The following is a 21,900-nucleotide window of genomic DNA, read 5'->3' as shown; positions in this document are numbered from 1 at the left end:
GTGTGGAGTAAAGGTGGTTTAGAGTTTTTCCCCTCTGGTTGCACATTTAACTTCTTTGGGAATGGGGGGCAGTATTGAGTAGTTTGGATAAAAAGGTGCCCAGAGTAAACTGTCTGCTACTCAGGTCTAAAAGCTAGAATATGAATATAATATTGGATAGTATATTTGGATAGAAAACACTCTGAAGTTTATACAACTGTTTGAATGATGTCTGTGAGTATAACAGAACTCAAATAGCAGGCAAAAACATGATAAAAAATCCAACCAGGAAGTGGGAAATCTGAGGTTTGTAGTTTTTCCAAGTCATTGCCTATCGAATATACAGTGTCTATGGTGTCATATTGCACTTCCTAAGGCTTCCACTAGATGTCAACAGTCTTTAGAACCTAGTTTGAGGCTTCTAATGTGAAGTGGGGGCGAATGAGAGCTGATTCAACCAGAGGTCTGCCAGAGTGGCATGAGCTGATCACGCGCGCATTTCTGAAGACAAAGGAATTCTCCGGTTGGAACATTATTGAAGATTTATGTTAAAACAGCCTAAAGATTGATTCTATACATCGTTTGACATGTATCTACGGACTGTAATGGAACTTTTTGACTTTTCGTCTGGACCTAGTGATCAGGTGTCGTGAATTTGGATTACAGGGCAAAACGCGAACAAAAAGGAGGTATTTGGACATAAATTATGGACTTTATCGAACAAAACAAACATTTATTGTGGAACTGGGATTCCTGGTAGTGCATTCTGATGAAGATCATCAAAGGTAAGTGAATATTTATAATGCTATTTCTGACTTCTGTTGACTCCACAACATGGCGGATATCTGTATGGCTTGTTTTTGTGTCGGAGCGCTGTACTCAGATTATTGCATGGTGTGCTTTTTTCGTAAAACAAAATTGAAATCAGACACAACGGTTGCATTAAGGAGATGTGGATGTAAATTTCCATGCATAACACTTGTATCTTTTAGCAATGTTTATTATGAGTATTTCTGTAAATTGACGTGGCTCTCTGCAAAATCACCGGATGTTTTGGAACTACTGAAAACAACACGCTAATGTACACAGATTTTTTTATATAAATATTAACTTTATCGAGCAAAACATACATGTATTGTGTAACATGAAGTCCTATGAGTGTCATCTGATGAAGATCATCAAAGGTTAGTGTTTCATTTTCTATCTATTTCTGCTTTTTGTGACTCCTCTCTTTGGATGGAAAAATGGCTGTGATTTTCTGTGACTAGGTGCCGACCTAACATAATCGTTTGGTGTGCTTTCGTCGTAAAGCCTTTTTGAAAATCGGAAACTGTGGCTGGATTTACAACAAGTTTATCTTTAAAATTGTGTAAAATATTTGTATGTTTGAGGAATTTTAATTATGGGATTTCTGTTGTTATGAATTTGGCGCCCTGCAATTTCACTGGCTGTTGGCGAGGTGGGACGCTACCGGATTTGAGTTTCCTTGCATTAAAGTCCCCGGCCACTAGGAGCACCGCCTCTGGATGAGCGTTTTCCTGCTTATGGCCATGTACAGCTCATTGAGTGTGGTCTTAGTGCCAGCATTGGTTTGTGGTGGTATATAGACAACTATGAAAAATACAGATGAAAACTCTTGGTAAATAGTGTCATCTACAGTTTATCATAGTCTACCTCAGGCAAGCAAAAAACTTGAGATCTTTGATTTCGTGCACCAGCTGTTGTTTACAAATATACACAGACGCTGCTGTTCTATCCTGCCAAAAAAAGCTTAAAACCTGCCAGCTGTATGTTATTCATGTCGTCATTCAGCCACGACTCTGAAACGTAAGATGCTCAACATGCTCTGCTGACACCTACTGTGATGGTTCGGGCCTAAACTACACAAAAACAACACACTATGGAACACAAATATTTTACTATCTCATCCTGGAATATACAAGGTCTGAGGTCATCTGCCTTTGGCCTATAGAGCAGAAACCCAGACTTCATCAAAGAAATTGGAATTACAGACATTGTCATCCTACAAGAAACATGGTATAAAGGAGAGGGACCCACTGGTTGCCCTAAAGGTTACAGAGAGCTGGTAGTCCCATCCAACTACCAGGTGTGAAACAAGGAAGTGACTCAGGAGGTATGCTAATTTGGTATAGAGCAGATTTAACCCACTCTATTAAATTAGTCAAAACAGGAACATTTTATATCTGGCTAGAAATTAATAAGGAAATTCTCTCAACAGAGAAAAATGTCCTCATGTGTGCTACCTATACCCTCTAATAGAATCCCCATACTTTGAACTATGACAGTTTCTCCATCCTATAGGGGGAGATGAACAATTCCCAGGCTCAGGGACATGTCGCAACCTAAATACCAGAACTGGACAAGAACCCAACACACTTTACACACGGGGGGACAAACACCTACCTGGAGATGACAGCATTCTCTCCCCTATATGCCTCTCATGACACAACTACCACAACATAACAAACAAAGACGGGTCACAACTCCTGCAGCTCTGTCGGACGCTGGGTACTAGAGGTTGACCGATTAATTGGAATGGCCGATTAATTAGGGCCGATTTCAAGTTTTCATAACAATCGGAAATTGGTATTTTTGGACACCGATTTGGACGATTTAAAAAACACCTTTATTTTTCATCTTTATTTACCTAGACAAGTCAGTTAAGAACACATTCTTATTTTCAATGACAGCCTAGGAACGGTGGGTTAACTGCCTCGTTCAGGGGCAGAACAATAGATTTTTACCTTGTCAGCTCGGGGGATTCAATCTTGCAACCTTACAGTTAACTAGTCCAACGCTCTAACCACCTGATTACATTGTACTCCACGAGGAGACTGCCTGTTACGCGAATGTAGTAAGCCAAGGTAAGTTGCTAGCTAGCATTAAACTTATCTTATAAAAAACAATCAATCATAATCACTAGTTAACTACACATGGTTGATGACTATTACTAGTTTATCTAGCATGTCCTGCTCCACATTAGGACATGCTAGGACATATAATCGATGTCCCTAACCATAAACATCAATGCCTTTCTTAAAATCAATACACAGAAGTATATATTTTTAAACCTGCATATTTAGCTAAAAGAAATCCAGGTTAGCAGGCAATATTAACCAGGTGAAATTGTGTCACTTCTCTTGCGTTCATTGCACGGACAGTCAGTGTATATGCAACAGTTTAGGCCGCCTAATTTGCCAGAATTTTACGTAATTATGACATAACATTGAAGGTTGTACAATGTAACAGGAATATTTAGACTTATGGTTGCCACCCGTTAGATAAAATACGGAACAGTTCCGTATTTCACTGAAAGAATAAACGTCTTGTTTTCGAGATGATAGTTTCCGGATTCTGCCATATTAATGACCTAAGGCTCGTATTTCTGTGTGTTATCATGTTATAACTAAGTCTATGATTTGATAGAGCAGTCTGACTGAGCGATGGTAGGCAGCAGCAGGCTCGTAAGCATTCATTCAAACAGCACTTTCGTCCGTTTGCCAGCAGCTGTTTATGACTTCAAGCCTATCAACTCCCAAGATTAGGCTGGTGTAACCGATGTGAAATGGCTAGCTAGTTAGCGGGGTGCGCGCTAATACCATTTCAAATGTTACTCGCTCTGAGACTTGGAGTAGTTGTTCCCCTTGCTATATGCATGGGTAACGCTGCGTCGAGGGTGGCTGTTGTCGTTGTGTTCCTGTTTCGAGCCCAGGTAGGAGCGAGGAGAGGGACGGAAGCTATACTGTTACACTGGCAATACTAAAGTGCCTTTAAGAACATCCAATAGTCAAAGGTATATGAAATACAAATGGTATAGAGAGAAATAGTCCTATAATTGCCATAATAACTACAACCTAAAACTTCTTACCTGGGAATATTGAAGACTCATGTTAAAAAGGAACCCCCTGCTTTCATATGTTCTCATGTTCTGAGCAAGGAACTTAAACGTTAGCTTTCTTACAAGGCACATATTAAACTTTTACTTCTCCAACACTTTGTTTTTGCATTATTTATACCAAATTGAACAGGTTTCATGATTTATTTGAGGCTAAATTGATTTTATTGATGTATTATATTAAGTTAAAATAAGTGTTCATTCAGTATTGTTGTAATTGTCATTATTACAAATAAGTATATATTTTTTAAACAAATAACATTTAAAAATACATTTAAAAAAAAAAAAATAGGCCGATTAAATCGGTATCGGCGTTGAACAATCATAAAAATCGGTCGACCTCTAGTATGTACATAATCAATGGTAGGCTTCGAGGGGACTCCTATTGTAGGTACACTTATAGCTCATCTCGTGACCTGGGCCCTGACAGTAAATCTCAGTAAGACAAATATAATGGTGTTGCAAAAAAGGTTCAGTTGCCAGGACCACAAAAACAAATTCCATCTAGACACCATTGCCCTAGAGCACACAAAAAACAATACATACCTCGGCCTAAACATCAGCACCACAGGTAACTTCCACAAAGATGTGAACGATCTGAGAGACAAGGCAAGAAGGACCTTCTATGCCATCAAAAGGAACATAAAATTCAACATACCAATTAGGATCTGGCAAAAAAATACTTTCAGTTATAGAACCCTTTGTCCTTTATGGTTGTGAGGTCTGGGGGTCCGCTCACCAACCAAGAATTCACAAAATGGGACAAACACCAAATTGAGACTATGCATGCAGAATTCTGCAAAGATATCCTCCGTGTACAATGTGAAACACCAAATAATTCATGCAGAGCAGAATTAGGCCGATAACTGCTAATTATCAAAATACAGAAAAAAAGAGACATTAAATTCTACAACCACCTAAAAGGAAGCGATTCCCAAACATTCCATAACAAAGCCATCACCTATAGAGAAATTAACCTGGAGAAGAGCCCCCTAAGAAAGCTGGTCCTGGGGCTCTGTTCACAAACACAAACCGACCCCACAGAGCACCAGGACAGCAACACAATTAGACCCAACCAAATCATGAGAAAACAAAAAAATAATTACTTGACACATTGGAAAGGATTTACAAAAAAACTAGAATGCTATTTGGCCCTAAACAGAGAGTACAGTTGCAGAATACCTGACCACTGACTGACCCAAAATTAAGTAAATCTTTAACTATGTACAGACTCAGTGAGCTTAGCCTTGCTATTGAGAAAGGCAGCCCTGGCTCTCAAGAGAAGACATGCTATGTGCACAATTTCCACAAAATGGGGTGGAAACTGAGCTGCACTTCCTAACCTCCTGCCAAATGTATGACCATATTAGTGACATATTTCCCTCAGATTACACAGACCCACAAAGAATTCGAAAACAAATCCAATTTTGATAAACTCCCATATCTATTGGGTGAAATACCACAGTGTGCCATCACAGCAGCAATATTTGTGACCTGTTGCCACAAGAAAAGGGCAACCACTGAAGAACAAACACCATTGTAAATACAACCTAGTGTGCACTGGGAGTCGGGAAGCAAGTTCAGGGAGTGAATCATTTAATAAATAAATGAAAACATAATTCAAAACAAGAAACACGAACAACGCAGACATGAAACAAACAGAAACAGTAATGCCTGGGGAAGGAACCAAAGGGAGTGACATATATAGGGAAGGTAATCAGGGAAGAGATGGAGTCCAGGTGAGTCTAATGACACGCTGATGTGCGTAACGATGGTGACAGGTGTGCACCATAATGAGCAGCCTGGTGACCTAGAGGCCGGAGAGGGAGCATATGTGACAGCGCGTGGCTCCAACAGCAAGACGCTGACCAAAATGACAATCACGGGGATTAGGAGCGGACACCTCTGCTGAGGCGCGGGAAACCTGTCAGTCCGGCTGAGGCGTAAGAGCCTGATGAGCCAGCTGAGACCTCCCCGGTTACCTCGGTCGAGGCCTGGGAGCCAGTCGATGCCGCTGAGGCCCGGGAGCCAGTCGATGCCGCTGAGGCCCGGGAGCCAGTCGATGCCGCTGAGGCCTGGGAGCCAGTCGATGCCGCTGAGGCCTGGGAGCCAGTCGATGCCGCTGAGGCCTGGGAGCCAGTCGATGCCGCTGAGGCGTGGGAGCTAGTCGATCCCGCTGAGGCCTGGGAGCCAGTCGATCCCGCTGAGGCCTGGGAGCCAGTCGATCCCGCTGAGGCCTGGGAGCCAGTCGATCCCGCTGAGGTATGGAAACCCGTCGAGCCAGCTAAGGCAGGGGAATCCTTTGAGGCATGGGAAGCCGACAACCTGGCTAAGTCCTCCCCGGTTCTGACACCCGGACCCGACATCACCTTCAACAGGAAACTAAAAAAAACTCCCTGATGCTTCCCTTTGGTGAGGCGTTATTCTGTAACATGTGCGCTGGGAGTCAGGAAGCAAGTTCAGGGAGTGAATCATTTAAAAAATAATTGAAAACATAATAAGAAACACGAACAACGCAGACATGAAACAATAACGCCTGGGGAAGGAACCAAAGGGAGTGACATATATAGGGAAGGTAATCAGGGAAGTGATGGAATCCAGGTGAGTCTAATGACGCACTGATGCGCCATAACAAGCAGCCTGGTGACGTAGAGGACAGAGAGGGAGCACACGTGACACCTATATTTACAGTGCCTTGTGAAAGTATTCGACCCCTTTGAACTTTGCGACCTTTTGCCACATTTCAGGCTTCAAACATAAAGATATAAAACTATTTTTTGGTGAAGAATCAACAACAAGTGGGACACAATCATGAAGTGGAACGACATTTATTGGATATTTAAAACTTTTTTAACAAATCAAAAACTGAAAAATTGGGCGTGCAAAATTATTCAGCCCCTTTACTTTCAGTGCAGCAAACTCTCTCCAGAAGTTCAGTGAGGATCTCTGAATGATTAATTATTATAAATACAATCCACCTGTGTGTAATCAAGTCTCCGTATAAATGCACCTGCACTGTGATAGTCTCAGAGGTCCGTTAAAAGCGCAGAGAGCATCATGAAGAACAAGGAACACACCAGGCAGGTCCGAGATACTGTTGTGAAGAAGTTTAAAGCCGGATTTGGATACAAAAAGATTTCCCAAGCTTTAAACATCCCAAGGAGCACTGTGCAAGCGATAATATTGAAATGGAAGGAGTATCAGACCACTGCAAATCTACCAAGACCTGGCCGTCCCTCTAAACTTTCAGCTCATACAAGGAGAAGACTGATCAGCGATGCAGCCAAGAGGCCCATGATCACTCTGGATGAACTGCAGAGATCTACAGCTGAGGTGGGAGACTCTGTCCATAGGACAACAATCAGTCGTATATTGCACAAATCTGGCCTTTATGGAAGAGTGGCAAGAAGAAAGCCATTTCTTAAAGATATCCATAAAAAGTGTCGTTTAAAGTTTGCCACAAGCCACCTGGGAGACACACCAAACATGTGGAAGAAGGTGGTCTGGTCAGATGAAACCAAAATTGAACTTTTTGGCAACAATGCAAAACGTTATGTTTGGCGTAAAAGCAACACACCATCCCCACTGTCAAACATGGTGGTGGCAGCATCATGGTTTGGGCCTGCTTTTCTTCAGCAGGGACAGGGAAGATGGTTAAAATTGATGGGAAGATGGATGGAGCCAAATACAGGACCATTCTGGAAGAAAACCTGATGGAGTCAGTCTGCAAAAGACCTGAGACTGGGACGGAGATTTGTCTTCCAACAAGACAATGATCCAAAACATAAAGCAAAATCTACAATGGAATGGTTCAAAAATAAACATATCCAGGTGTTAGAATGGCCAAGTCAAAGTCCAGACCTGAATCCAATCGAGAATCTGTGGAAAGAACTGAAAACTGCTGTTCACAAATGCTCTCCATCCAACCTCACTGAGCTCGAGCTGTTTTGCAAGGAGGAATGGGAAAATAAATTCAGTCTCTCGATGTGCAAATCTGATAGAGACATACCCCAAGCGACTTACAGCTGTAATCGCAGCAAAAGGTGGCGCTACAAAATATTAACTTAAGGGGGCTGAATAATTTTGCACGCCCAATTTTTCAGTTTTTGATTTGTTAAAAAAGTTTGAAATATCCAATAAATGTCGTTCCACTTCATGATTGTGTCCCACTTGTTGTTGATTCTTCACAAAAAAATACAGTCTTATATCTTTATGTTTGAAGCCTGAAATGTGGCAAAAGGTCGCAAAGTTCAAGGGGGGCGAATACTTTCGCAAGGCACTGTATGTTTATATAGACTGTACTGTACATATAGACTGACATTTGAAATGTCTTTATTTTTTGGGGACTTTTGTGAGTGTAATGTTTACTGTACATTTTTTATTATATATTTCACTTGCTTTGGCAATGTAAACATATGTTTCCCATGCCAATAAAGCCCCTTAAATTGAATAGAGAGAGAGAGAGAACAACTTGTTTGATGCAGATTGTAAAATTATAATGATAAGAATTATATTATTATAAGAAAACTTAGAACACTATCCAACCAAAAGCACAGAGACCCAAATAATGGTGTATTACGCCTTCATTACTGAGACTCTATAAATGTACACTCAGAACCAAAAAAGCACAGTAAGCAGCTGACACTAATTGAGGAGTCCATAAACACACACAACTTCCGGCAAAATTGGAAAAAACGACAAAAAAAATCTAAACAAGAGGTAAAAGCAATACAAAATGGTGACATATGGACAACCAATTTTAAAACACTCTACAACACCGTTCAAATTGACACAAATGCAGAACAACGCCAAATTCATGAGAAGTTGAATGGATTAGAAAAAGCTATAAAGGACAATCAAAATCCACTGGACTCCCCAATTACTAACCAGGAGCTCTATACCTGATGGCATTCTAAATGAGATGCTCAAACTCACTAGTGCAAAATTTTAAATTGGCTATTATTAAAACTGTTTAACTTGATCCTGAGTGTAGGTTATTTCCCTGACATCTGGAATCAAGGACTCAAGGACTCATAACCCCAATCTTTAAGAACGGAGACAAATTTGACCCAAACAATTACAGAGGCATTTGTGTGAACAGTAACCTGGGGAAGGTTTTCTGTAGTATTATAAATGTAAGAGTTTTAAACTTCCATAATAAGCACAATGTCTTGAGTAAAAGCCAAATTGGATTTATACCAAAACATCGCACAACTGATCATATTTACACCCTACACACCCTGATAGATAAACATGTCCACCAAAATATACGCTTGCTTTATCGACTTCCAAAAAGCATTTGATTCTATTTGGCATTCAGGACTGTTCTACAAAGTTATTGAAAGTGGTGTAGGGGGTAAAACATATGACATAATTAAATCAATGTATACTGGCAATACGTGCAGCATTAAAATTGGTAAGAAAATAACATAATTCTTTAACCAGGTGTGGCGCCTTCGCCAGGGTTGCAATCTGAGTACTGCACTCTTCAATATTTACATTAACGAATTGTCCAGAGGAAAACTACAAACAATGCATGCAGGGCAGAATTAGGCCAATATCAATTAATAATAAAAACTCAAAAAAATTAAGTTTTGGAAACATCTAAAATCCAGCGACCCCCTCTCATATCATCACCAAGCCCTGCGATGCCAAAAGCTGAGCAAAGAGTTCACAAACCTGTTCTACTAACGCACTGAAGCCTCAGGACCAGAACATCCAATCAATCAGGATAAACCAAATTACAACACAGTCAAAACAAAACTATATTGCTTATTGGGAAACACAAACACAAAGCAAAATGCAGTGCTATCTGGCCCTAAATCGACAGTACACTGTGGCTAAATATTTGACCATGGTTACTGATCAAAACCTTAGAAAAACCTTGACAAAGTACAGGCTCAGAGAGCACAGCCTTGCCACTGAGAAGGGTAGACACAGGAAAACCTGGCTCCCTGAAGAGGAAAGGCTGTGCAAACACTGCACAACAGCAGAACCTGAGCTGCAGTTCCTGACAAAATGTAAAAAATATAAAACAATTAGAGAGTGTCATTTTCCCAAATTTGAAACCCTTATTCAAAGTTTTAAAAGACCTCTCTGATGAGGATAGGCTACCCGTCCTGTTGGGGGAGGACGCAGAGAGCTGTGGGTTGGCAGCGCACTACATTGCTGCCTGCCATAAAATGAGGGACAGTGTCTGACAGACCAATCAACCTGCACATGTTCTCTACTATATACTTATTGTTAAATGTATAGTTACTTTGACATTTGGTTTTTGTTGTTACTGTTGTCCCATTGACAATTTGATTCTCATTTTTATTTATATTGTAAATATCCAAAATAAGCTTTGGCAATATGTACATTGTCACGTCATGCCAATAAAGAGAATTGAATGAGAGCGAGAGAGAGCGAGAGAGTGAGAGAATGTGGTCACTGCACAAAAGAGAAGTTGAGACAGAGATGCACTTCCTCCTCCATTGCAAAAAAATATTATCCAGCAAGAGTCATTCTTTGAACAACTGGCCCTGTCCCACCTCACTCAAGCAGGTCCAGCGGTTCCTCAGGTTTGCCCATTTTTACAGGCGCTTTATATGCAAATTTGGTGCGGTGGCAGCGCCTCTCACAGTCCTAACCCACAAGTCGCAGACCCGTGTTTGCTGGACCCCTGAGTCTGACAGGGTATTCATGGAGCTCAAAGGACCCATCATCGTTCATCCTACTCTGACTTGTCCCTTTGTGGTGGAGGTGGATGCCTCGGACACCGGAGCAGAGGCGGTCCTTTCATAGAGGAACGAGGAGTAGATGGAACTGCACCCATGTAGGCAACCGGGAGCTCTTGGCAGTTAAGTGGGCTCTTGAGGGGTGGAGACACTGGTTGGAGCGGGCACCTCATCCTTTCGTGATCTGGACGGACCATAAGAACTTGGTCTTCATTCAATAAGGTTGAACGCTCGCCAGGCGGGCTGTTTTTTAACAGGTTCGATTTCACACTAGCCTATCGCCAGGGATCCAAGAATCAGAAGGCAAACACCTTGTTCTGCCAACACGATGTCTCTAACGAGGAGAAGGACCCTGAGCCCATCCATGCCCAGCTCACGCATTGTGGTCCCTGTGATATGGAGTATTGAGACCACGGTCTGACAAGCCCAGACCTGAGAACCTTACCCCGGTGGGGGACCCACTAACAGACTTGAAAAGCCTGGTCCCAAGTACTACAATGGGGTCACTCCTAAATTAACTGGGCATCCAGGTGTTAATCGGACACTGGAGTTCCTGAGATGGAAATTCTGGTGGCCCAACATGATGGAAGACGTGAAAACGTGTTTCATCTGTGCCCAAAGCAAGTCTTCGCGTCAGCAACCGGAGGTTGCTCCAACCTCTGCCCATCCCAGGTCTCATCTGTCTGTAGACTTTATCGCTTGGTTACCTCCATCTCAAGGGCTGGTGGTCATCGATCGGTTCTCCAAGGCAGCCCTTTTCATCGCCTTACCCAAATTGCTTTCAGCGAAGGAGACCGCTGATCTTGCTGAAGTCTATCGACTACACAGACTTCCCCAGGACCTTGTCTCAGATTGTGGGCCCCAGTTTGTCACACGGTATAGGAAGGCCTTCTGCTCCCTGTTGGGAGCACCGGTGAGTCTCTCCTCGGGGTTCCACCCTCAGTCTAATGGGCAAACTGAGCGGGCCAACCAGGAGCTGGAGAAGTTCCTGCGCTGCTTTGTCTCCACTCAGGGCAGCAACTGGAGCAAGTTCCTCGTCTGGGCGGAGTATGCTCATAACACACTGCCAATCCTCCTTGTTCCGCTCCTCTGCCCGACACCAACATCAGGCAACCCGGCACCTCGGACCGGGTCAAAGGGTGCGGCTATCCCCCCGTGATCTTCCCTTAAATGTGGACTCGTGGAAGCTCGCTCCATTTGACCATTCAAGATCCTGAGTCGCATCAACCCGGTCACCTATCATCTCCAGCCTCCCAGGTCTGAGGGTCTGTCCGTCCTTTCATGTCTCCCATTTCAAGCTGGTAAAGACCAGTCCATTATCTCCCCCCACACCTGCTCCTCTGCCCCCTCGACTTGTGGATGGCCACGTGGGCCTACACGGTCCGGCGTCTGGAGGCTCGTCAGGGCCGAGGGACCCTGCAGTACCTGGTGGACTGGAAGGGCTACAGTCCCGAGGAGTGAGCGTGGCTACTAGCCCGTGACATCCTGGATCTGGGTCTTGTTAGAGACTTTAACCTCTTGAAGCTAGGGGGCACTATTTTTATGTTTGGAAAAATAACGTTCCCAAAGTAAATGGCCTATTTCTCAGGACACTCTAAAGAAGAAAACACTCTAAAGTTTCCAAAACTGTCAAAATATTGTCTGTGAGTATAACAGAACTGATATTGCAGGCGAAACCCTGAGGAAAATCCAATCAGGAAGTGCCTCTTATTTTGAAACCCTTCTGTTCCTATGCATGCCTATCCTCCATTTAAAGGGATATCAACCAGATTCTTTTTTTCTATGGCTTCCCTAAGGTGTCAGTCTTTAGACATAGTTTCAGGCTTTTATTTTGAAAAATGAGCGTGAAAGATCACATTGCGTAAGTGGATAGGTGGGGGCTCTCAGAGTTAGTTTTTGCTCTACAGAGTAAAGCTGCCATTGTTCCTCCCGCTGTTATTGAAAAACCTACACACTCGGTTGATATATTATCGAATATATATATTTTAAAAACTACCTGAGGAATGATTATAAAAAAACGTTTGACATGTTTCTGTGGACATTATGAAGATTTGGAATTTCCATCTGCGTTGTCGTGACCGCTCTTTCCTGTGGATTTCTGAACATAACAAGACAAACAAACATAGTTATTTTGGGTATAAAAATAATCTTTATGGAACAAAAGGAACATTTGTTGTGTAACTGGGAGTCTCGTGAGTGAAAACATCTGCAGATCATCAAAGGTAAACGGTTAATTTGATTGCTTTTCTGATTTTGGGGAATTGTTTTCTGTGGTCCTTTGCAGAAGCTTGAATTGTTTACTGTGTGCATTTGTTTCCTGAGCAAATTTCAGAGATTTAGTGTTTGTTGTTTTTTAAAGTGTACTGTGATCCTGTGGCTACAGTTTCTCAGTAAAATATTAGGTTATCCTTAACCACGGATTCCTCGTCTGGTCTCTTCTCTGCACCTGGGTCCAACCTTACAGCTGCTGAGTTCAAAAACAGCCTATCACTTGAATATCGTTGCTTTAACTTCCAACATCCGGTGAAATTGCAGAGTGCAAAATTCTAAAATACTATATTCAAATTTTTTACATTCTTGAAAATATATGTATTATACATCAAAATAAAGCTTAACTTCTTGTTAATCCAGCCGCTGTGTCAGATTTCAAAAATGCTTTACGGCGAAAGCACACCATGCGATTATCTGAGGACAGCGCCCCACATACAAACACATGAAAATCATTTTTCAACCAGGCAGTTGCGACACAAAAGTCAGAAATAGTGATATAATTAATGCCTTACCTTTGAAGATCTTCTGTTGGCACTCCAAAATGTCCCAAAAACATCACAAATGGTAATTTTGTTCGATAATGTCCTTCTTTATGTCCCAAAAATGTCAATTTATTTGGTGCATTTGATTCAGAAATACACCGGTTTCAACTCGCCCAACATGTTTAAAAAGTATCTAAGTTACCTGTAAACTTGGTCCAAACAATGTTCCTAATCCAACCTCCGGTACCCTACAACGTAAATAATCAATCAAATTTAAGACGGAATAAACTGTTTCTAATACCGGATAAAAAACAAAGTGGAGCACGCTCCTGTTCACGCGCACCAAAACAGTAGAGCCTACCTGGAGTGACACTTACAATGAATAGGACTACTTCTTAATTTCTCAAAAGAAAAACATCAACCAATTTCTAAAGACTGTTGACATCTAGTGGAAGCCATAGGAACTGCAACCAGGTTCCTAATAATAAGGGTATCCCATAGAAACCCATTGGAAAATCCTATGTCCTCAATTTTGTTTTCCCCTGGATGGTTTGTCCTCTGGGTTTCGCCTGCCAAATCAGTTCTGTTTTCTCTCAGACATTATTTTAACAGTTTTAGAAACTTTAGAGTGTTTTCGATCCAAATCTACCAATTATATGCATATCCTAGCTTCTGGGCCTGAGTAACAGGCAGTTTACTTTGGGCACGCTTTTCTTCCCAGATGTCAAAATACTGCCCCCTACCCCAGAGAGGTTCAAATCAGTACACGTGCGAGCACTCTCTCGCTGTCTCTCTCTCTCCATACAACAAACAAACCCCCACTCAGACAGTCAGCCAGCCAGTGACACAGAGCCCATCTACCCCTCTGACACCCACACACTGGAACCCAGGCCAGGGAAATACAGACCACGTGGCTTAAACTGTGTCCTACAATCCAAGTTATATTTGATATGTTAAACACAGCAGGGGAGGTCAAAGTACCATGGTTTTAGAGATGGTTATGTGGCAGGCTGCATTTACCTGGTCTCTGTTGGCTATCTGTGAGTATGGCAGCTCTCCTGTCATCAGCTCATAGAGGACAACACCGTAAGAGTATACGTCAGACTGGAAACTATAGGGCATATTGTCCTGCATCCGTATAACCTCTGGAGCCTGAGAACAGAGGATGGAACAAACAAACATGACTAAATTGATTTAATTTACAATTCCGGGAACCATAATTAGTAAATCTGAAAACCATAAGGAATCAACTTCTCATAGGGGTCTGATGGGTGGTAGCTTCTGTTTCATTTTGTGTCATTTTCAACAGTCAAGTCAAACACACAAGAAACGCACAATTCACTTTTCCATGTCCTGTTACTGACCATCCACAGTATGGACCCTGAAGGTTGCTCCACCTGGTGAGAACCACTCCACCTGGCTTTGACTGTGGCCAGACCAAAGTCACCAATCTTCACCGTCAGGCCCTCGTGTAGGAAGATATCTGTACTGCTGTCAAGGAGGCAGAGCTGTGGCAGAGACAGCTGAGTCTGTGGAAAAAAACTACATATCTGAGCTCATACATCATTTGTCTAATGTCAAGCCGACATTTTTTTCTATTCAATTTTGTCACAAGAGTGATTGAGCATGAAAGAGTATGAAAAAAAGGCTGTGGTGTAAAAAGTATCAGAAGAGTACCTTAATAGAAAATGACTCTAGTAAAAGTGAAATTCACCAAGTAAAATACTATTTGAGTAAATGTCTAGAAGTAATTGGTTTTTAAATATACTTAAGTATCAAAAGTAAATGTAATTGCTAAAATATACTTAAGTATCAAAAGTGTAAATAATTTCAAATTCCTTATATAAAGCAAACCAGACTGCGTTATTTTTTATTTACGGATAGCCAGGGGCATGGTCCAACACTCAGACATCATTTACAAATGAAGCATGTGTTTAGTGAGCCTGCCAAATTAGAGGCAGTAGGGATGACCAGGGATGTTCTCTTGATAAGTGTGTAAATTTGATTATTTTTCTGTCCTGCTAAGCATTCAACATGTAACAAGTACTTTTGGTTGTCAGGGAAAATGTATGGAGTAAAAAGTACTCCATTTCCTTTAGGAATTATTGTGAAGTACAACTAAAAGTTGTCAAAAATATAAATATTAAAGTAAAGTACAGATACCCCAAAAAACTACTCAAGTAGTACTTTCAAGTATTTTTTACTTAAGTACTTTACACGACTGAGAAAAGGATACTGTTTGATTTCATGTCCCGGTGGATGATGTTTTTAGCGTGCAAATAGCTGAAAGAGAAATACAGTGAAATTGTATTTTAGGATATTCAGTTGCATGTTAAAAAAAATGAAAGGGGGAAAAAAAGATATCCTTCTAAAGCTATCACCCTTCTATAGCGTCAATCTTAAGTTAGCATCCTTGTAAAACTAGCATCCCTATACAGCTAGCAATAATACCATTCTACACCTAAGCTGCTTGGGTATGGACTCACTCCATGCCCTGAGCTGTCTGCCTGGCGATGTCTATGAGCTGGAACATCTGTAAGTTGGTCTCCTGGACGTGGAGGTGTTTATAGAGGCTGCTGCCTTCACACCACTGTGTCACGATGGCCAGGTTGTCCTTCGTCATGTAGCCCATGAACAATAGGATGTTGACGTGTCGTGTTTTCCTGTGGTGAAAGAGAGAGAGAGAGATAATGCTGCATGAAGATAATCTACCAATAATAAACACATTATAGGGTCAACTTATTGCTCTCTCTAAAGTGAATACCCTGAATGCAATATGGGCATCACTATAGTCCTCTTCACCACTCTCACCCTCTCTTACCTTAGCACAGCCACCTCGTTTCTAAAGGCCTGGAACTGTTCCGGTGTGGGGTCAATCACCTTTAGGATCTTCACTGCTACGTCACCTACAACAGACCAAACCACATGGTAAAGGAACTTCCTTAGCTGCGGTGTGGCCATCTTGTCTCAACAAACTACACGACAGAAGCGAATCGCCAAGTAGACTAGACTCAGCACAAGTGTTACACTCCGTGGGGGGTGGTTAGAAGAAACAGCCTACAAACAGACCAAGTCTTTACAAGAAGCGTGTTTATCCAGAAGCGTGTTTATCCAGAAGCGTGTTTATCCAGAAGCGTGCTCACCATGCCATTTCCCTTTGTACACCGTTCCGAAGGAGCCTGAGCCGATACGGGAGTGCAGCACCACTTCACTGGCCTCGATCTCCCAGTAGTAACTAGAGTCTCGCTTGTCCCTCGGACGCTGGAGGAGGACAGCCAATATAAGTCCACATTCTCTATATTCAGTAGACATTACATACAATACACGTATGCAGTTATTCCTAGGAATTCAAAGTACTCTTAAGATGCTATTAACTCACAGGCACTGTACAAACTACAAGCGCTGTCTCGCTTACAATTTTGTGTTTCTCTTGAGTGTTGAACGACGGAGCCCGTTCTCGTCTGTCTGGCGCTGGGGTTTTAGACTGTGACCAGCTTGTGGGACTCTGGCTGGGGGAACTCCCGTCTAGAGAGGGACGATGGCCAACGGTATTCAGCACACCAGGTTATGACAAAGTATTGTTATGGGATGTTATACATGTTTCCATTTAGCATAGCAGAAACTTTCAAAAATCTTACCGGAGTCATGATTACGCATTGCTTCGTGATTACGCATTGCCTCCTACGACAACAAACGAGAAAATATTCTGTCACATTTTTACAAATATCAAATGAACACTAATCATTCAACAGTTTGATAATTCAGTTCGACACAGACACTGTAAAAGCATGCCATGTTGTTCATCACACAACACTCAGACACTCTGCCTCCTAACCTTGGCTGGGCTCTCTGAAGTCGCCTCAAGAAAAGAGTTGGAGAAGCGAACAATACCTACTCTCCTCTTCAGCCAGAAGCGCCTGCACCAGGAGCTAGGGTAGGCATTCAGGCAATCTAGCTACTCCCAATCAGGGCACGACACAGTGGGACAGTGAGGACAGGGAAGGAAAGGGAGACAGAGTGAAGGAAGGTAAGGGAGGAGAGAAAGAGTGCTACCTGGGTGTTCAATTTTGTGGGCATATTAGACAGCATTCAAGTTATAATTTTTCCAAATACACCCGGGTATGGAGACATAAAAAACAAATCAGAAAATAATACAGTAAGTGCAGAATATAGAAAGTGATATCGAACACAATCAAGAAAATCATGGAAAGTAAACATGCAAGATGGAGTACTTAATAGAAAACATAAGGGGGGAGGACGGTAGACAGAAGTGAGGCAGAGGAGGATGGTAGGGATTCCTGGCATGTAAAGAAGGGCCAGATCGGGCAGGGAGGTTATTTTCAGAATTGTTGCCTGGACATCCAGGAGTCCCCTGGGGGCCCCCGTGGTGTGTTGTTACCTCAATCATGCTGCTGTCGACAGGCAGGGTGGTGCTGACCATGTGGACGTTGGGCGTGGAGGTGGATCGCTGCCTCTGGGACAGAGTGATCCCTGTGGGTGGGTAGGGGGCCGTGTAGTTGAAGGCGTGAGGGGTTGAGTAGCGGTGCAGAGAGCTAGGGGGTGAACACAGGGGGAACATCAGGCTTAGGAGTTGGGATACCACCTTGGCTTGTGCGAGCCGGTACGGCTCCTATGAGCATCTCCTGTTTCAGTATTGTGAGGCAGCTTGATGTAGTTAAGTACACCCCCTGGACAGGGAAGCTAGTATATCACAGGCCCCCCTGGACAGGACACTAGTCTATCGCTTGCCATGACAATTTTGGGGATTATCAAAAGATCAAAATAGTATTATTATTATGATTGAATAATTACTATTGTTGTTTTTGTAAGTCTTAGATAGTTCTCAGACAGATGCCATTGAGGTGCTCTGCGGATGCTTAGACATTCTACATACACCCTCAGTTCTTGTTAGGGAAAACTTCACACATAAGAACATTCGGAAACTTCTTCAAATTAGTCTCACAGGGTTGTGGTGGATGGCAGCTTGTCACTTTCATTTCTGCCATGTTGCGTCATTTTTGCCAGACTTCACCCTGGTACACTTCTGCCAGACAGTCTCTTGTACTGTATTGTCGGTTGCTGGTGAAAGTGGCACCCCATGTGAGTGATGTACCACAACAGCGCTTATTATTGTATTACACCACACTTCTTATTGTGTAAAGCACTCTGAGAAATAATCCCCTTTTTTGGCCAAAACAGAAATTGGTTTCGAAAGAGCAATTTAGACTGTTCTGCAAAGAAACAACTTGATACTGTGTGTGAGCTACTTTGGCGATCGGAGTGCTTTTAAACGGTTTTAAATGCTTCTGAAACCACGGGCTCTTTTCACGCCTCTGGTTACATCAGCCCCCTGGACAGGGAAAGCTTCATAAAGCTGGAGACGTAATCAAAAACAGGCTTTAATTCAGTTTGAGGCACAAGTTAAGGTGCTTTACAACTTACAGCTGCATCAGCTGAGGGCCAGTCAAGCATGACAACCAAAGAACCCTTAGCATTTGACCACCATTAACTCCAAGAGCCAAAGTACTTACCTCAACTTACTGTACTGTAGTTAAATAAATGACTACCACACGCAACCCTTAGTCGATGTTAAATAGTAAGTCAATAGGAAGACTTTTACTGAACATCTGTAGTTGTCTGCTGTATTGCTGCCCTTAACCTTGCTCACAGTGTTATGGTGAAAGTGGTCCATGGGGACAATATCACTCATGGATCAGAGGTTATAGGTCAGGAGCAGGAGGGGTGGCCGTACCTGCTAGGGAATCGGGATAGTGATTCTCTCATTCGTCGAGATGTAAGAGGAGGAAGAGATGGACCCCCACTTTCACCTGGTGTAGGGAACAACCTAGAGAGAGAGAACAAGAGACAGAAACAGAGAGAAACAGTTGAAGTCAGAAGTTTACACACACCTGAGCCAAATACATTTAAACTCAGTTTTTCACAATTCCTGACATTTAATCAGAGTAGAAATTCCCTGTCTTAGGTCAGGTAGGATCACCACCTTATCTTAAGAATGTTTAATGTCAGAATAATAGTAGAGAATTATTTATTTCAGCTTTTATTTCTTTCATCACATCCTCAGTGGGTCAGAAGTTTACATACACTAAATTAGTATTTGGTAGCATTGCCTTTACATTTTTTAACTTGGGTCAAACGTGTCAGTGGTAGCCTTCCAAAAGCTTCCCTCAATAAGTTGGCTGAATTTTGGCCCATTCCTCCCGACAGAGCTGTTGTAACTGACTCAGGATTGTAGGCCTCCTTGCTCGCACATGCTTTTTCAGTTCTGCCCACAGATTTTCTATGGGATTGAGGTCAGGGCTTTGTGATGGTCACTCCAATACCTTGACTTTGTTGTCCTTAAGCCATTTTGCCACAACTTTGGAAGTATGCTAGGGGTCATTGTCCATTTGAGACCAAGCTTTGAGTTCCTGACTGATGTCTTGAGATGTTGCTTCAATATATCCACACAATTTTCCTCCTCATGATGCCATCTATTTTGTGAAGTGCACCAGTCCTCCTGCAGCAAAGCACCCTCACAACATGATGCTGTCTCCCCCGTGCTTCACGGTTGGGATGGTGTTCTTCGGCTTGCAAGCCTCCCCCTTTTTCCTCCAAACATAACAATGGTCATTATGGCCAAACAGTTCTAGATTTGTTTCATCAGACCAGAGGACATTTCTCCAAAAAGTACAATCTTTGTCCCCATGTGCACTTCCTTGCTGAGCGGCCTTTCAGGTTATGTCGATACAGGACTCGTTTTACTGTGGATATAGATACCTTTGTATCCGTTTCCTCCAGCATCTTCACAAGGTCCTTTGCTGTTGTTCTGGGATTGATTTGCACTTTTCGCACCAAAGTACGTTCATCTCTAGGAGACAGAACGTGTCTCCTTCCTGAGCGGTATGACGGCTGTGTGGCCCCATGGTGTTTATACTTGCATACTATTGTTTGTACAGATGAACGTGGCACCTTCAGGCGTTTGGAAATTGCTCCCAAGGATGAACCAGACTTGTGGAGGTCTACAATTTATTTTCTGTGGTCTTGGCTGATTTCTTTTGATTTTCCCATGATGTCAAGCAAAGAGACACTGAGTTTGAAGGTAGGCCTTGAAATACATCCATAGGTACATCAAATGATGTAAATTAGCCTATCAGAAGCTGCTAAAGCCATGACATCATTTTCTGGAATTTTCCAAGCTGTTTAAAGGCACAGTCAACTTAGTGTATGTAAACTTCTGACCCACTGGAATTGTGATACAGTGAAGTATAAGTGAAATAATCTGTCTGTAAACAATTGTTGGAAAATTTACTTGTGTCACGCACAAAGTAGATCTGCCAAAACTATAGTTTGTTAACAATACATTTTGTGGAGTGGTTGAAAAACTAGTTTTAATGACTCCAACCTAAGTGTATGTAAACTTCCGACTTCAACTGTAGATCTGTTGAAAATTCTTCAGGATAAAGAAAGCACCATGGAAGGTTGCCAGATAAAATGAGCCATGTATCCCTTCATTGCCAGTGATAGCCATCTATACATGCTTACTGTTGAAATATGGAGTTGCATGCAAAACAATTCTCTATTTCCAGTGCCTGTATGCAAAACAATTCTCTATTTCCAGTGCCTGTATGCAAAACAATTTTCTATTTCCAGTGCCTGTATGCAAAACAATTCTCTATTTCCAGTGCCTGTATGCAAAACTGGGTCCCTATGAACTACTCTACTACATAAACCATATCAACAGAGGTTACACTTTATCCTGACAACACTGTTCTCATCAATTGGAGGTTTCCTTTGTAGAACATGTCATTTGTATCTATTTGTTCTGAACAGCTATCAACAATGCAGACTGTGAGAGCAGTACATTCATTTATCCCCTATGCTTTAATGTTCATAGCATCCTTTATTCACCGATTGATATATAGTTGTACTTAACATTCATATTGTTTTGTAAGTGTTCTGGCTATTCAATACAAACAGTTGGGTGTTGGCAGACTTTTTGTTTTGCTCTGCACAGTAAGAGGAGAGGAGACTTACAGGAGCTGTCTGATGTTGCTCCAATCCACACACATGGTGGGCACTTTGGTGCTGCAATGCTCATGGAATTTGTAGCCGCATGTTTGGCAACGGAAACCGTTCAAAAGGAACTTCTGGCATATATCGCAGAAGGCCAACTTAAGAAATGTTTTCCGAACCTGAAAGTTAAAGAGGAGAATTAAGTACTTGTTTATTTTCCAGTCAATAGTAACGGCCTGGGTGGATGGTGTAAAATTATGTATGGGCCACTTACAAAGTTGTGCGTCGTCAAGGGGACATGATCTAACACTTCCACCAGCAGTTCTTCCCCAATTAGTGAGGTAGAGTCGGTATTCCAATCCATACGTGACTTTTTACTGTTAGGAAAGGGACATGACACATTTAGTAAGGTAACACCTACTGGAGACTACAGACCAAGACAAGAATAGGCCATTCAATACGTCTTAACCTGAAAGGTGGAATAGCTGTAGAAAGCTTTTTGCAGAAAAGTTTAACCAAG

At 42.2% G+C, this 21,900-nt stretch overlaps 1 protein-coding gene across 2 annotated transcripts in view; it reads right to left on the bottom strand.

The window, feature by feature from the left end:
• raf1a (Raf-1 proto-oncogene, serine/threonine kinase a) overlaps nucleotides 1-21,900 on the bottom strand; it is a 48,824-nt gene that overhangs the window by 10,521 nt on the left and 16,403 nt on the right. The window contains exons 5-17 of one of the 2 annotated variants that reach the window (XM_021615557.3): nucleotides 21,655-21,757; nucleotides 21,402-21,559; nucleotides 19,120-19,212; nucleotides 17,767-17,920; nucleotides 17,203-17,322; nucleotides 17,006-17,048; nucleotides 16,783-16,892; nucleotides 16,511-16,628; nucleotides 16,189-16,273; nucleotides 15,854-16,030; nucleotides 15,604-15,650; nucleotides 14,732-14,850; nucleotides 14,388-14,519 (exon numbers count right to left, since the gene is read on the bottom strand). In XM_021615557.3, coding sequence (XP_021471232.1) covers nucleotides 14,388-14,519; nucleotides 14,732-14,850; nucleotides 15,604-15,650; nucleotides 15,854-16,030; nucleotides 16,189-16,273; nucleotides 16,511-16,628; nucleotides 16,783-16,892; nucleotides 17,006-17,048; nucleotides 17,203-17,322; nucleotides 17,767-17,920; nucleotides 19,120-19,212; nucleotides 21,402-21,559; nucleotides 21,655-21,757 — 1,459 coding nt within the window. The remainder of the gene's footprint in view (nucleotides 1-14,387; nucleotides 14,520-14,731; nucleotides 14,851-15,603; nucleotides 15,651-15,853; nucleotides 16,031-16,188; nucleotides 16,274-16,510; nucleotides 16,629-16,782; nucleotides 16,893-17,005; nucleotides 17,049-17,202; nucleotides 17,323-17,766; nucleotides 17,921-19,119; nucleotides 19,213-21,401; nucleotides 21,560-21,654; nucleotides 21,758-21,900) is intronic. The other variant, XM_021615558.3, reaches the window with a different exon arrangement.

Source organism: Oncorhynchus mykiss, chromosome 9 (genome assembly GCF_057628025.1).
Source record: "Oncorhynchus mykiss isolate SJ-2025 chromosome 9, ASM5762802v1, whole genome shotgun sequence".
Lineage (NCBI taxonomy): Eukaryota > Metazoa > Chordata > Actinopteri > Salmoniformes > Salmonidae > Oncorhynchus > Oncorhynchus mykiss.
Note: the sequence above shows the minus strand (reverse complement) of the source record. Positions and strands in the feature narration are given on the sequence as shown.